We start from the raw sequence: 17104 nt of genomic DNA, 5'->3' as shown, positions 1-17104 counted from the left end.
GTTACAGAGAAATTGAGAGAGAGAGAGAGCTCTACCTACCGACAGATTACAAGAGAAGTCAAGAGCACCGCGAACCAAGCGTACAGACACACAGAGGCACCATGAAACGCCTTTGAGATCGCATTAAAACCAAAAAAAAAAAGCCACTAAAAAGCAGGACTTGAGACAGTCCAGGGACAACCTCGCTCTAATCTCGAATTAAAACGTCTTTTTTTTTGTAAATTTATCTTTTTGTGTCTCCTTTTTTTTTTTTTTTTTTTTTTTTTTTGCATGCGAGGGTCATGAGTTCCTACTTTGTAAATCCTCTTTTTTCCAAGTACAAAGGCGGTGAATCGCTGGAGCCAACTTACTACGACTGCAGATTTCCACAAAGTGTTAGCAGGAGCCATGCTCTCGTATATGGTCCGGGCACTACTGCTCCCACCTTCCAGCACCCTTCACACCACGTCCAAGAGTTTTTCCACCACGGAACCTCCAGCATCTCCAACTCTGGATACCAGCAAAACCCATGCGCCTTGGCGTGTCACGGAGACGCTTCTAAATTCTATGGATATGAAGCTCTACCGAGGCAATCGCTTTATGGTGCTCAGCAAGAGACGACTGTTGTACAATATCCTGACTGTAAATCGTCTTCCAACAGTAACTCTAGCGAGGGACAAGGGCATTTAAATCAAAATTCGTCTCCCAGTCTCATGTTCCCATGGATGAGACCTCACGGTTAGGACCTTTTTTTCCTCCTCCTTAAATGTTTTCCTTTAATTTTCTCTCTTTCTCTCTGTCTCTCTCTCTTCTCTCTGTCTGTCTATATATATATGTATGCATATAGAAGCACAAACATATGTATAGCTATATAAACATGCACATACACACATATGCATACATATATATATAAAAGAATCTATATATAAGAGGCATAGATGTAAAATATGAAAGAAATGAGCAGTTTTGTGCTAATGTTTCTTCTTTTTAGGAAGACCTTTGAGAGCAAACAAGACAGCAGTTACTAGAGAGCCAGCAAGGTGATTCCCTGCAAAAGGCTTAAATCACAATAAAGTAAAACTTGTTTTTTATTGCTTGCCTTGAGGATAGGCAATAAGATACAGCTCCCACGAGGTTGTTTGCATGTTGATAATACACTGCTCTTTAAAATGTCATATAGCCTTTCATAACCGCTTGGAGACGAAGCCTGAAAGGTGGGAACTTGTATAAGTATTACTAATACTTTACATCTGTTTCGTAGAGCCTAGAGATAAAAGTTTAAAGAGAAAAGGAAACTTAGCTCGGAGCTATGGGGTGGGGTGGAGGAGAACAGGCTGCTGTCCTGGGTTAAAAAAGAAGAAGGGGGTGGGAAATTCAAAATAATTCGTGCTGAATGGAACTTTGCTCATGTGAAGTCCAGATAATTGCACTGAAAGCGAAATACTTCAAAGTACAAGTTTCCCCCAGCTAAGGACCAAGGTTGTCTCGAAGCCTTGTTAATTCAAAACATGTGAAGGTTAGTGTTAATTTTAAGGACAATCCGAGCCCCAAAGTTGTTCCCCCTACCCCCACGCGAATTTAACAACAACAAGAAAAGAAAATAGAAAGGACTCCTGGCTAATGCAGAGAGGATGTGGGCCACAGGCTGGGAGATAGACGCGGAGGAAAACATGCTTTGACCTAGAGGTAGTCTCAAGGATGCAATCATTTCAAACTGGAGCTTTTCCTTTTTTTTTGCAAATAGATTGGTTTTCTCTTTAAGAAAGGTCGGTGCAGAAGGAAGTGCAGGGGCTCAGCTGCACATACCTCTGTCCTCTTCCTTGCTTTTTTTGGGGGGGGGGCTATTGCTGCAAATGTCCATCTCGAGTTGGTTTAAATACATCTCTGTGTTTGCACAGGCAAATACCCATCTCTGTCTGTGTGTGCTTTACAACCACACAGCCCTAAATGAAGGGACGGGAGTTAATAGGAAATTCGGAGTCTAAGGTTGTAAATATGAGGAAACAGAAGGATCCTGAGCCTGTGTTTTGGGAGGAATATTTGGAAAAGCAATCCAGAATTGAGCATTTTGAGGGGAAAAGAGAGAAAGAGAGGGAGAGGGGAAGGAAGAAAGGAAGAGTGGGGGAGAAAGGAGAGAAAGGGAGCAAGGTAAAGAAAGAAAGAAAGAAGAAGGAAAGAGAAAGAGAGAAAGAAAGAGGGAGAGAGATAAAGAAATAATTGAGAGATTAAAAAATACAGAATTAAGAAATAAGGAAGTAAAGGAAAGAAAAGGAAGAAAGAAAGAAGGAAATAACAGGAAGAAAGAAAAAAAAAACAATGGGGAAAAGGAGAAAGACTGGAGAGGGTTTTATGGTGAACAATGCACCTTTCCTAGGAAAACAGTTATTTTTCATAAAATGGAGCTGCCCACCAGGACTCCCCATCTAGAGCCACCTTTTAGGAAGCTGGAAAGGTCTCTTTTGTGCATGAGCTTGACACACACCTCCCTGCACCCAGCCAGGCAGCCAGGGCTTAGCGCTCCCCAGGACAGCCAGGGAGGGCAGCTGGCTCTCAGTATCAACAGCAATATCAGCCCAATGGTTATTAATAATAACCCAACCACTTTCTTTTAACGCCTTTAATATGCAAAGGGTTTAAAGGGCCTTTTTTGGGGGGTGGGGGGGGAGAGGCAGTAGTTTCTCTAGGAAAATTGAGGCTAGGGGCTGGGGGTGGGGGGGAAACAGAGCCTCCAAAGCGGGAGGATTAAGAAGTTATCTGATGTTTGTGTCCTACAGCTCCCGGAAGACGCAGTGGCAGACAAACTTACAGCCGGTACCAGACCCTGGAGTTAGAAAAGGAGTTCCTCTTCAACCCGTATTTGACACGGAAGCGGCGGATTGAGGTCTCTCACGCCCTGGGACTGACCGAGAGACAAGTGAAGATCTGGTTCCAGAACAGGAGGATGAAGTGGAAAAAAGAAAACAATAAAGATAAGCTGCCGGGGGCCAGGGACGAGGAGAAAACGGAAGAAGAAGGGAATGAAGAAGAGGAAAAAGAAGAGGAGGAAAAAGAAGAAAGCAAGGACTGAGTTCTCAGCCCCTTGAAGTCTCGTTTTATGGCAGATGATAAATCGAGATGTTTACGACGGTCATTTGCTTTTATAGAGTATAGAATGGAGAGGCTCACACAGCAGTAACTACCTGTCAAACAGTTGTAGCCTTTTTTATTGTCATAGAAACTTCCCCTACTTTATCCCCCCCTTTTTTCTTGGTTTTGGGGTTTTTTTAATAGCTGCGTTTTTAGTTCAATAAATACATAGCTGGCTTGAGTGCAAGAGCAGGGAGGGAAGAAAAGGTAAAAAATTAAGAATTAAATGATCCAGCAAAGCAAAACCATCCCCAACCCCCAGCAGCCCTAAACCCTGGAAGCAAATGTCACTGCTCGTCCCCTGCTCCCTCCGCTCCTGCCTGAGAGTCTGCACACATAGATGGGTGCAGAATATGTATTTATTTGAACAGCTTTGACTTTGTCTATAGTTTTTTTGGGGGGAAGATCTTTTTTAAGCTTGGTTTTGCCTCTCCCGAATGACCCTAGGGGAAGTGCGAGGGTGCTTCCAGCTTCCTTAGCTTGTTTGTGTAGTGTCTGTCTATCTGTGGAGATCTCCATTCCTACCAGCCATTTATCAATCCCCTCGGAGGGGCCAGTCCTGCAGCCCCTGCTAGATAAGAAGAGCAGCTTGGAGGGTGAGCATACCTGGCAGCGCCCTCAAACACACCCCCCGCCTCAACAACCCCCCCATTCCTATAGGATTGAGGCTTGTATATACCTTGATAGGCCAAAAGATGCAACCCACCTCCTTCCTTATTTCTATAGGCGCTGTTTACCCTTTGCCTGTGTGAGCACTCGAAATTCTTCATGTACTACCTAAAGGGAAAACCTGCAATAATTATCAAATCTACTATCAACAAGGGGCTTATGTATCCTAAATTTTACTTGGTCAGAATTTATTTAAGAGAGAGCGAGCTGTGGTTTTGCCCTGATGCAAGCTACTAAGTAGCATAAAAAATAATAAAAATACAATAATAATAAGTAAATAAAAAAAATCTCAACCAACCTTGTATTGTACTTTATCACTACCTATAGAAGGAGTCATGCTTTGGAAGTATTTGTAATGCGGTTTTATTGTCGTTTGTTGCTGCTTATTTTCTTGGAAAAAAAATAATAATAATAAAAAAAAAATCCCAACAACTGAAACTGCCTAGTTGAGAACGCACAGTATTGTATTATTTTATTGTGCTTATAAAGTAGTGTAGAACTAAATTGCACTGAATGTATAGTTATCTATTTGTCTTGACTTATCTGTTAATGCAACATGCTCGAAACACACAAAAAGAATCCCTCGTCATTTGTTTTATGTAAAAGCATAGTTCTGCGTGTTCAAACTCTGAATGTAGCAATTACCGCCAGGAAAAAAAATAAGAAAAAGAATAAAAAAACCCCCCAACCTCTGGACACCGTGGATTTGTATTGTATACGTGAGACATTACGTAAATAATAATAATTATAATAATAAGAATAATAAAAGGATTTTAAAAGGACTGCGTTGCCTCCAGTGCTATGTCTCTATTTCAAAGCACCCACACGTACCCATCACTCAGAGTGGGCTCTGACTAATAGTTCATCCTTGGAATCGTCGTTGGCACGCTTCAAAACCCAAGGCTCATCTTTTATTTGTGAGGAAATCACAATATCTTGGCTCAAGCACCAGCGGAGGTGGCTGGGGCGGGGGGAGGATTCCCCGGCCGGAGCCTGAGCGGGGCAAAAACGAAGCCCTCATTAAACCCTGCTGCTAATTGTGTGTCTGAAGCTGTAGGTCCGCCAACAAAATACGAATAAAATCAAATATTGCAAAGACTGCGGAGCTGTGAAGTGTTTCTTGGCTGCGGGAGAGGTTCCTTTGTGGGGTGGCAAAAGGGGGACGGGGGTGCGTTGGGTTTCTCCTGGGAATTGCAAACCCCACACTGGTTCTAGGGTGCAGGAAAACCCCTTCCTTAAGGGTGGGAGGAGGAGACGCCGTTCACCCCCCCCCCCCCGTTTCTAAGGACAATCTGGCTGTCGTCCGATGGAGGTGGCGAGGCTGGAGAGATGCGGGATGCACAGAAACCCACCCGCACCCGAGGAAGAGTGCGGGGCACCGGGGGGTCGGGGGCAACGCAGCCCCCGGGGGAAAACAGCCCCAAACTCCCCTTCAAAAAATTAAAGTTGGCAAGAAAACAGTTGAATTCTTTCCATTTTTCTTCCCCAGGTGTAAAGTCCCTTTTCCTCTCCCCCCAAATTCACACCTTCTTCCCCATGGACACCATCCCTAAAAACCACGTCCTTTTCTTTTACTACTACTACTATTACTGCTAGTACTATGGCTACTGCTATTATTATTATTAATAATAATATATTGTGTTGTATTACTATATTATACTGTATATTATATGCTATGGTGTTATATCTTATAATCTTACATCATATCATACTCTATACTATTATATCCTATCCTATGACATTTGATCATATCATACTTTATCATATCGTATTATATTGCATCATATTCTGTTACATTTAGAGCAAAACCTGGCGCGATGCCTTCAGGTCTCTCTTCTCCATCTCGGATGGGAGATAAACTTTCTAATTATTTCTCTTCCCACCAGCTTCATTTCCCTGAGCGAGGTCTATTGATCTGTAAAACCCAGTCTATCCCTTTTTCTTTCTAACCCCCCCTCTGCTGATAAATCTCTAGACCAGGGATGCAGAAGGAGAGTTGATGTTTACCCAGATATTGTAGATAAGGGAGCACAAGGCTCCTCGCACGCAGTCTGGTGCGCGGAGCTGTGTCTGGAGGCTCCTCCGTGGGCTTCAGACATTCTTAACCCAAACCCCACTAAGCTTAAAGGATTTAAATGCCTCGGGGCTTGAAATTGCTGGACGCTGCCCAGGAGAGATGGGGGGAAATATTAAAGAAAAAAAAAAAAAAGCAAAACCACCAAAACCCAACAAAATAAGATGACAAAAATTAATAATTAAAAAATTTAAAATGGAAAAATAATAAAAATTTTAAAATAAATGCGCAGAATTAGGGGTTTACAGCGCGTAGGAAAACGAGACTCGGGTGGGTTTTCACCCTTTTATTCACTTCCCCCCCATATCTGCAGCGCCCTGCGATGCCAGGGGGAAAAGGGGATTGGAGAGGTGGGGGATGCACCGAAAATGGCATCAGTGGGGTCGGATCCTGCTCGGGGATGGGGCTGAGCGGCTGCGTGTGGATGCAGCTCCCGTGGGTGCCCACTCCCGAATTGCACTAAACCCCAACGCGGGCAGAATTCCCAGGGGTGCGGAGCCTTTTATGGCTCCGCGAACCCACTTGAATCCCCCAGAAATACATAAAAATAACCAGCAATAAGGTATATTCTAGACTTTTCCATGTAGAGGGCAGGCGCGGAAGGTAAGCGGGTTTATTAGTCATAAAATCGGTTTATTCTACCAAAGATTTTTATTTGTAGGATATATTTACCCAGATTTTACAACACGAGGGTTTTTTTCCCCCCTCTCCTCATAGGATGGATATGTTCTCCTTCATTCCAACGATGCGAAAAATCCGCAGAAACCAGTGAAAATAAAATATTTTCTGTTATGTTATTATATAAATAATAAAAAAAAGGATCGGGATAAAAGATTCCTCCCAACGAGGGGGGGGGGAAGAGAGGGAGAACTTATCGAAGTGTTTAAAAATCCTAATAATAATAAAAAAAAGAAGCTGCATCCACACTCTATCCATCATATTTAAATCCACAAATCTAAGTAGTTTTATCCGAACGAATACTACGGAATGACATTTATCTATCAAAAGGGTCTGGAGTTAAATTATTGAAACTACAGCGGCAGCAGTTAGTTTTGGGGTAAATGTTTATGTTCTGTAGTCAACACAAGAGAGTCGCATCTTCAGATGACATCCAGTTATTTCTGTAATCACTCCATCATTTGCAGAGAAAAAGAGAAGAGACCATTTTATGGGGGAAAGTAATTTGAAAGAAGATTCGCTCTCCACAAAGTGGCTTATTCAGAAATGATCATAGCTTCGGTATTACTGAAATTAGACTCATCTACCCGCCTGAAGTAAGAAATATCGTCCTATTCCAGGCTTTTTATTAGCCAATCAAATTTCCTTCGGATCTCCATTTGTGATTTGTGAAAAATATAATTCCTCGAAAAGCTGAGTTTGAGCATATTGCTTATTTTCCCTTAATTTATTATTCTAATCACAGCCGCCGCCGCGCGATAATGCAGCCATTAGGCGAAAAAATTCGTTTAGATTTTATACTCCGAAATGGGCACGGATTATATTTGAGAGACAACGAATTTCTCGGGCATTAAATTTTTGGGGGGTATTGCGCTGGTGGAGGCGAGGAAGGAGGGAGGGGAGGAAGATGCGCGGGGACGGAGGTGGGGGAAACTTTGTGAGCTGGATTTGTAACAACAAAAGGCAATTTTCCTCTATTCTATATATACATATCGCTAACGTCTTCCTATTTTTCCTCCCGGTCTTCCCCCCTCCCTCGAATCCAAACCTATTTTACCCCCCCCCCCCCCCAAATACCCTCGCTAATATCAAGGAGGCTGTTTTATAGAGGGGAGGTGGGGAGGGGGGGTGCGGAACGATCATCCCAAACCCTCCTTTAGCAAATGTGCGCCCAGGTTACTTTCTGCCTGCCAGGATCAAAATTTCCTCTTCACATTATGGAATTTATTATCTTGTCTGCTCGCTGGAAAATGGGATCTCCATTGTGTTTGGGAAGCTGTTGTGGTCGTAGTTTCCCCCCTCGTAACTTTTAACTACCTGTTATAAAATTTATTGGTGGTTTGTAAAGTGAATAAAGTAATTTCCCTTCCATCCGGTTGTATTACAACCTTTGTGTTGTTTGGGCAGACAGACACGCATCCAGCCAGGGGGAGAAAAAATAGATAAATTAAAGAGGCAGGGAGTGAGTCCCCCCCTTCCACCTCCCCCTTTTGGTTTCTTTTCCTCAATTAAAATGAAATTAAGGCGTGGAAATACCTGAAAAAAATAATAATAATGGTTCTGTCTGTGGAAAAGAGAGGGGAAAATGCGGTAAAATACATTTTTCTGGATGCGGGAGTGCAGCCATAGGAGCTGATATTTAGGGATGGGGAGGGGTGTGGGGTAAAATAAAGATATCCCTCTCTTTGCAGAAGGAGAAGAGGAGCAGCAAGGCTCCTCGCAGGGTTTGGTGTGTAGGAGCCCATATGAGTAGGCTGGGCTCTGCGGTTGCCTCTTTCCCCCAGTTGTGTTTCGCGGGGGGCCTCCAAAAGCAGGCCTCTACACGGTGGAAAAATGTCGCTTCCCTTCCAAATCCATATTTTCCAGCCGTCTACAGGGCCCCGTCTCTCGGCTTGGGGTGGGGAGTGGTCAAAAACCGAAATAGTCCAAATCAAAAAGGAATCAAATCAAATTCCGCCTTTTAGCATCGCATCCCCGACACGGTGGCATGGGAAAACAAAAGGCTGGGGGGGGGGGGGGGGCTTGCTGGAGGAAAAAATAGCATAGAAAACCAAGATGGAAATGCTGGAAAATCATGGACATGGGGGTCCCACCGGCAAATCGTAAAGAGGGGTGGGTTGGGGAGGTTTAGTAAAGGGGATGCAAGAGTTTCGGGGTCAATACCGCGCCTCGGGCTCAAGTTTTGGGTACAATTCGGGCAGTTCCAGGTGCCCCCCCTCAAGGCTGGGGTGGGCAGCCGGAGCGCTGAGAGACGATGGAGTGGGGCGGGGATGTTGGAGGGGTATTTTGGGGGGGGGACACGACACGGGACATTTTTTGCCCTGGGACGGTTTCATTTGCAGCGGACACACCCTTTACAGTGAGGGTCTGGGCAGGAAAACCCGGGGGGCTCCGAAATTCCCATTTCCACTGGGTTTTTTTCCCTCGAGCACATTGTCCTTGATTATTAATTAAATGCTTTTCAAATTAACATGCTGTCCTCATTTAATATATTCCTTTCTCAAAGCCAGTCTGCTCCAGTTTTACCCCCACTACCCTTATTCCTCGATATTTTCCTATTCCACCCCCTCAAATTAATTATGAACACGGAGACTAATAATTCTTAGCGCTAAAGGCCAAATCTCATTAGTTAAAGAAAAAAGAAACGCTGAGAATTAACCTGAGCTGCAAATAATCATCAAATTAAACCGAATCTATGTTTAAAAGGAAAAAAAAATCAGACTGCACCCTGCTTTATATTAACGCGGTGGCTTAAAGGATTAAAAAAAGGGGGGGACGGGGAAAAGGGGGGGCGCGGAGGGGGGGGAAATGGGAATATTAGAAGGGAATTGTATAAACATGGCGACAGACGAGAGCATTTGCACTCGTCACAAAAAAATGCAACGCATTCCTGGTTGTTTGCAGAAAATTTACAGCTGAGCAATAAAAGTTTACGACTGAATCACAAGTTGGATTGGCCACAGGAAGTCATGTGGACTCCATCCATGAACGTGAACTTTTTATTGTGGTTTCTCTTATGACTCTTTCGCAGTAGTCTTTCCTTTAACAGTCCAAGCAGTGCCAGGGGTAGGATGGTATTTCCCCCCCCCCCAATTATTAGCGTGATGATGATGATTTTTATTATTTTAATTTTTTTTTCGGCTTAAAAAAAAAATCGAGATCTTTTTTTTTTTTTTTTTTTTTACCCCCCTCCCCGTCTCCTTGGGGTTGGAATTCTTGGTTGCTTTGGGCATTTTGGCATTAATGAGTTTACTGCTGCGTCTGGTTGCCGCCTCCTATTCCCCACCCCTAGGGGCAAAACGCAATGCATTTCCTTTGCAGGATGCGATGATGAGGGGGCACAAGCAGTTGTAAATACCTTTTTTTTTTCAGCCCAAAAAAAAAAACCCCAGAGAGAGACAGATTCCTCCTCCAGCTTCCCCCATCTCTTGCCCAACCAGAGAAGATCTGTTTTGCTTTTGTTTCCATATTTTTCTCCCCTTTTTTGTGTGTTTTTTTTTTCTTTTGTTTTTTTTCCTTTTCTTTCCTTTTTTAATGTTTCTGTGGAGCTGAGCTGCAGCGTCAGTGGATCAGAAAGAGGGAGAGACAGAGAAAAAAGAGAGAGAGTGTGAGAGAGAGGGAGAGGGGGAGACAGGAGCCTCTGGTAAGTGTTCCCTTATTGGTTAAAATGTGTAACTAATGATCCATAGCCCGGGTGTTAAGGATAATGATGCATCGTTGTGCGAGCGAGGGGTGTAGCTTGGATATGAGGGAAAGCTGCTGTGGGGCGGCAGAAATGCAGTTAATTCGCGGGGGGGGGGAGAAAAAAAGGGGATTTGCTGTTGCTGATGTCATATTCGGGGTGCGGGGAGGCAGGTCGGGGGGCGCTGGGGGGTGGGGAAGGGTGAGGGGTAGGGGGAAGGAAAGGGGAGGAAAGGGAAAAATAAATATATATATATATATGGAACGATGGAAAAATAACCCTTGTAACTTTTTCCCCTTAAAAGAATAATAATACGGAGGGGGGGGTGGGGGGAAGCGCATGCGCGGAGGGGCCGGCCCGGCGCTGCGCGGGTGGGGCTGCCGAGCCTGCTGGCAGTGCCATATTTAATGAGCTGCGGTGCTAATTGTGTACGCGAGGCCTGGCCTTGCGCGCCCATCCCCCTCGCATCACCCCCCCACCCCCCCCAACCCAGCCCCCCCCCACGTAACAATCACCCAACCGCGGGGCCGCCGGCCGCGGCCTGCGAGACTTCCGCGGGGCTGCGCGCTTCGCTCCCGCAGCGACTAATTAATATTAAGCGCGAGGTGATTAACAATCAACTCTTTGCATCCCAAGAGCTTCCCCTGTTTGACTCCCTTTTCCATCCGGGCGGGTGTAAAGTTCTCCGGAAAAAGGGGTTTTCATAGGGTTTGATGGGATTTGATTGAATTCTATTGGATTTGATTAAGTTTTATGGAATCCCCCACCGCCGCTTTGTAAAGGAGCAATTGGACTCCACGTCGTAAAAACTAATATCAGTGCTAATGTTCGGGAGCGCTCTGGTTTTCCTGCGAAGTGGTTAACACTGTGTTGGCTTTTGTAATTTATTTACATGCAAGTCCCACCCCTTTCCCTGATTTTTATTCTCATTTCTTTCTTTCTTTTGCTCCCCCCCCGCCTTCTCCTCCAGCAACTTTAATTCAGGTTTAACGGGTGAGATTTAAAGCGTGACCCTTCCCCTGCTAACCTCCCCCTCTACCTATCCATCCACCTACCCATCCATCATCTAATCTTATCTATCTCCCTGTATACACCCGTGCCGTGTAAAGATACATATATGTATTTAATGTAGTGACTTCATTTCCTCTCGAGGTTGTATTTCTTTTGTCTTTCTTGATCAATTCGCTGTGTTAAAATAATAAAAAGTATATATTATAATAATGAGGGTGTGTAGGAGCAGAGATTTGCTGCTGGTGATGCCTGTGCATGTATAGGGTGGAGGTACACATATATAGGGACCGACATTAAATAAACCCCGTGGGGGAGGGGTGGCAGAGTCGATGGCAATTTTCTGCCTTATTATAAGCGATTTTGGGGGTTTCTCAGTGTGTGGCCGTCTGCGGGAAGGGGGATTTGGGAGAGGCAAGGGGGGTGCTGGAGGTGGGGGCCTCATTTTCTGCCTTGCTTCTTTCCCCCCCCCCCCTCTTTTTGGTGGTGGTTGTTGTTTTCTGGTGGGTTTTAAATGAAAATGGCCTCCTCGATTTTAATTTCCAGCGAGCGTTGGCAGAGGTTAATTAGAGAAAGCTGTTGATGAAGTTCTGGGGTGGTTTTCGGCAGCGCTGTGTTAAGTTTAATTACAAATATATATATATATTTATATGTGTGGGGCGGGGGGATGAAGGGGAAAAAAAGAGAAAGCCAAGTTTCCAAAGTTGTCTTCCCTTTTCTTTCAAGAAATCTGGTGAATCCTGCCCTGCCTTTGGGGCTGGGAATTACCGATTGGAGAAAAGGGATTTTTTTATATCTAGATTTATTCCGGCTTTGCATTTGAAACAACGTGCGGACCCGCCGTTTATTTTCATTTTCCGAGCATGTCATAAATAGGGGATCAGGGATGGGGTGCGGGGGGGGTGGTGGGAATAAAGGGGGAAAAGAGCCGGGTTTGCCTTGGTTTTGTTCGCCGGGAGCCCGTTGTGTGGAGGCGCTGCCTGTACCGCGGCCAGTCGTAAAGACATTTTATGAGCAAACAATGAGTGTTTATTGGAACCACATGATTACAGAAATGGGATCTTTTATTGTTTTCAGGCTGAAATCCGTCTGCTTCCCCTTTCCGAGCCTCGGCTCCCGCCTTAAACCTCCAGCGCCAGGCCCGGACCCCCCAAATCAACTTTAAAATCTATTGATTTTCTCCTTTCCCTTCCATCACCGCCACCCTTCAGACCCTTGTAATACTGAGAAACATTTTTAGGATGTAGAGCGAGAATAACAGAATGATTTATATTCTCCGAGATTTATTTAGTATTATTTTTAAACCCTGGCTTAAAGCAGAGGAAATCAATTGCTGTTTGTATCGGGGATTAAAGGAAAAGCGCCGCGTGTTCTTGACACGGATTTCAGGACATAACAGATTTTTTTGGCCAAATGGAATCGGTGAGGAAAAAGCAAAATAAAATGAGGATACTCCTGAAAATTTTAAATGAAATTAGCGCTTCCTAATTTCTTTAGAAGGGGATTTGCTCCGAGGTGTTGTGTACGAGCCTAGGAAGGACATAAATACCATCTATGCAACAGGGGAAAATCCACGTTTTCTTCGAACGCGGCCACATTTCGCACGTTTATTCCCGACCGTGAACCCGTTTGATACGATCTGCCCCACGCATGGGCGTTTATCTCCCCGTCTATAAAAGCGTGTTACGATCAAATACATCTAAATACAGAGCAGGAACGTGTGGGTGGTTTATTATGGCGAATGCGCCGTGTTGTAAGAGCCTGGAAAAACCTGTAACTACAAAGAAATGATTAGAAAGAAGCGATTTCCCAACTTGTCGTGTGAAGGAATTTCGGTTTGGGGAACGAATTAACCAAACCCACCAGAAATAATATATGATATATAGAGGCAACCGCCACGGCGGTAGGTGCTAATGCTTAAAACTAGATCCCTGTGGTTATCTCCCCAACATATATGACTGGGGGGGCCTGTATTTCTAGCCGGAGCTTTGTGTAGCAAAAGGTTTTGGGTTTCGGGTTCTTTTCTCTATTTTTCTCTTTATTTTCTCCTCGAGAGATAAATGTGCAGAACTCGGCATGGGGAGGAGAGGAAGAGGCGAGAGGAGATAACAAAATTAGTCATAGAAGGAGGAATATATTTCGGGGGAAGACGATGCGTAACATTGTGGGATTAAGAATTTGATTTTGGGGATAATTGCAGATCGTGTTACTATTGTTGGCGGGGGGTTAATCTCTGCAGCGCGCCCTCTCCGGGGAAAAAAATGGCGAGAAAAAGGGGTGGAAAAAATACACTCAATTTTCAGTGGTGGTGTTTGAGGTCAGGGCTAAAAGTAATAAGAATAATTAAAAATATAAGGCCTTTCCCATGGGATTTGAGGTGGCAGCGGGGAGGTGAAGTGTGGATAGGGATTTGGGAGGAAACTGGGACAGAAGCACCTCAAAATTTAAGCGGAGGATTTTATTAGGCTCGGGGTGCGGGGGGAGAACGGTGTGACCTCCAGCCTCGGACGGGGGGGGAAGGTGGTGAAGAGGAGGAAGATGCTGAGGAGGAGGAAGGCGGTGAGGACAAGGAAGGCGAAAAGCGGCCCCGTCTCCCCCCCGCCTCCTCCCTCCCCCTTTCCTCCCCAGACACAAACACAATAAAAGGCAGAAATCCCGAAATTGCGGTGTCTGGCCGCAGTCTGCAGGGGACAGGCTGCTCGGGTCGCTTTTGTCGCAGGGGGACACACCTTGCTGTAAAAGTCTTTGTCCCCACACTAAAGACCCCGCGTTTCAATGGGGGGCGGGGAGGGAAAAAATAAAAGGGGGGGGGGGGAGGAAGACAGGGAGCAAGGCGAAAGGAAAAGAAAACCCACTGAAACCCACCCAAAACCCACCCTAAACCCCCCTAAGATCCGCACCAAACAAGGTCCAAGGGGAGAGGGGGCCGGGGGTCTGTCCCACAGGTGGGGCCCCCCTTTCCCTTTGCCTTTCCACCCCCTTGGAGTGTTTAAATTTCAGCCCGGTTTTGTTTACTTGTTTTGTATACTGCCACCAAGTGACAGAAACTTGCAATTCTTTACAATTTGGTGCCTCCCCCCCCCCCCTTTCCCTCTGTCTGGGTGTAATTGCGACGGAAGGAGTGGTATAGGGACAGGGTGGGGGGAGGAGGACACCCCCCCCGGCTGGAAGGGGGTGCAGAGCCCTGCAAAAGCCTCTCCTGCCATAAAACAAATCACTTCGCAAAGAACTTTTAGTACCTTTAACATTGAGACGTGTGTGTTGTCCCCCCCCCTCCTTCCTCAGACCCAAACTTTCCCAAAGCCGTTTGAAACTCCTCACTTACACTTTCGACTAATTCAAGGCGGTTTGGGGGTTGTTTTTGTTATATATATACACGCATATTTTATTCCTTTCGTTCCGTGTTGCCGGGGTTTCAATCATCCCAATGTATGTGAACTCATAAAAATAGATAAGGCATATCAACTCGGGAACGGTCTTTTCCCCCCTGAAAATATGAGTGTATTTAAGCAAATCCTGAAATATTAAATTGTTGCTCGATTAAAGACGATGCGAACGTATAAATTCCACAAAGTGCTCGAGAGGTTGTCTCCAAATATATAGTTTAATTCTGCCTAAGTGATCGCCTCTAAAAAAACCATCGTTAAGGCAACTATTATTGTTTCCTGAATTATTTTTTTTTCCGAGCTACCTATGATTAAATTTCTGCCTTCATATCTGCGACGAAGAAAGGATAAAACTGCCTATAGTTAATGACAACAATTCTTCACTCCTGAGTTACCCTTGCAGAACGCAATAACATCCCACTCCTTTCGATTTTTAATCTCTAACACCCCGCAGAAGTAATTGCACCTCCGCGTATCTTTACGTACAGACCTACCCCACAGAGGTGCCCGTGGGTGCAGCAAAACGTCACTTTCTAGAATATTACGCCATGAAGTCGTGTCCGTGACGGGTGTGACGTCATGAGCGCCCGCATCACTTTTTCACTTCTTTTTAATTTTAGGGATTTTAGGGAATATTTTCACTCCAGCGAGAAAAAAAAGACACTTTTAAAATATATATAACTATATTAATAAAAGCTGGAAAGCAGCTATTTATTTTTATTTCTTTTATATTTTCCAAGGGAAAGTTGCTACCTGCTACCTGAGCAGGTTTTAGCCGGGTTTTAGGGGGAAAAAAGCATTTTTCCTGAATGCGGTTGCATGAAAAATCCCCATTTATTCCCACTTTTAACCAAGGAGCCACCAGGAATGTTTCCGCAGCCGCCAGACACCTCCCTATAAACAAAGCACCGCTTCGCGGCTCTGCATCCCCTTCAAATATGATTTTTAGTCTTATTTTCCTCGGTTTTGGGGGGTTCCCCTTCCCAGCCCTGAAGAGATTTATTCCGAAGTGCATTTAATCAGAGAATTAAACATAACCGAGGCGGTGTTGCAGGGGAAGGGGGGCCAGGGGGTTCTCCCCCGGCTTTTTTCGCTGCTCTTAACTTTTTGCAACGTGGTTACTTGGTAATTTAAGACCAGCGAAGTCCCGTTTCCGAGGGGAGATTTCGGTGCTGCCTTCTTTTGTTGGGCTGAGATTCGCCAATAAATCTGGGAAGGAGAAAAATCATGAAATAAATCACCACCCCCCACCCCACCCCCCATTAAAAAACAAGAATATTTGGGAATTAAACCCCTTCACTCGTCGCGATGTAAATACGGAGGGGGGGAAATAACGCAAATAAAGGCTTGAAAGGGTCAAAAAGCGCTTTCAAGCCTCGGCAGAAAGAAGAGGGATACATTTCAGAAGTAGGAACAGATTAATTTCTCTTCCCCACACACCTCCCGGTTTCCTGGTTAGCAGACATGTGTTTTGACAATTGCCAGAATTCTCTCTTTTTTTCCACCCTTCCAACCCCTGCAAACGTGTGCAGCAACGGAGAGGCTTCGCCAGCGAGAAAACCCCCTTTATTTTTCTCCCTCCCCCTTTATTATCATTATTATATTCTCTTTTTCTTGAGCGTTGCAACTTGAAGGGAGTCGCCCTGAACTTTTGGTGCACTTTCCCCAAAGCAACTCTGGGAATAAAATAAAGGCAAGAAGAACACGTTTAAGGCCATTTCCCTTCACCACGCTGGGGGAAAAAATATAAAGAAAGGAAAAAAGGAAAGCTAAAAAAACCCCACCCCAAAACAATAGGAAAAGGGGAAGGAATGACTCGTCCGGGCAACTCTACGGGCGGTGCACGGGCTGGTTAATACTCTTCTTTATTCACCTAGGCGAAAAAAGGGGGTTGCTGCGGTTTGCGTTCAGGGGCCGGGGGGGGGAAATAGCAAAACTGGCCCTGGTTGTGTTTTTTTGCAGCCTCTTTTCTTGGGGTGATATAGGGGGAAAGTGGGTGCTGTCGCCAATTATGGCCCTGTGCATCTCGGTGCAGAGAATGCCTTTTAATTAACAAATAAAGCTCCCGAATAGGCCGCCCTCTTCCCCACGCGGTGTCTGCAGCGAGGAATCAAACTTGAAATAGGCTCCAAAGCTCTGGATAAGGAATATCCAGAGAAAAGAGAGATTTCATCTCCTATTTTCTTTTAGTTTTTTAATTAAGAGCTGCCCAGACTCTGACTCCGGGCTCGTAATTACAGAGAATAGAGACGGCTCCAAAACAATGCGAAGCCATTTCAGGCTGGGCAGAGGTAAATAAACCACGAGTTTGTTGTTGTTGTTGCCCTTTTTTTCCCCCTTTTCTTCTTTTCCTTTTTTTTATGGGGGGGTGTTGTTCCCCCTATTTTATTTCGGATTTCTTTGATTTTTAAGCCCTATTTCCAGCAAAAAGGAGAGCGATATTTGAGGAGGAAAACCCTGTTGTAAAGAGCAGGGATAAATTCCCAGCGAAAGACCCAAATA

At 44.9% G+C, this 17104-nt stretch overlaps 1 protein-coding gene across 1 annotated transcript; it reads left to right on the top strand.

The window, feature by feature from the left end:
* The first annotated feature begins 281 nt into the window (after positions 1–281).
* On the top strand, positions 282–3046 carry HOXC8 (homeobox C8). The gene is made up of 2 exons (XM_005141770.2): positions 282–717; positions 2754–3046. The coding sequence occupies exons 1-2, from the start codon at positions 282–284 to the stop codon at positions 3044–3046; spliced, it is 729 nt and encodes a 242-aa protein (XP_005141827.1).
* Positions 3047–17104: the final 14058 nt, after the last annotated feature.

The sequence above is a fragment of the Melopsittacus undulatus genome, chromosome 21 (genome assembly GCF_012275295.1).
Source record: "Melopsittacus undulatus isolate bMelUnd1 chromosome 21, bMelUnd1.mat.Z, whole genome shotgun sequence".
NCBI classification, from domain to species: Eukaryota; Metazoa; Chordata; class Aves; order Psittaciformes; family Psittaculidae; genus Melopsittacus; species Melopsittacus undulatus.
The sequence above is the reverse complement of the archived record's forward strand: the minus strand, read 5'-3'. Positions and strand labels throughout refer to the sequence as shown.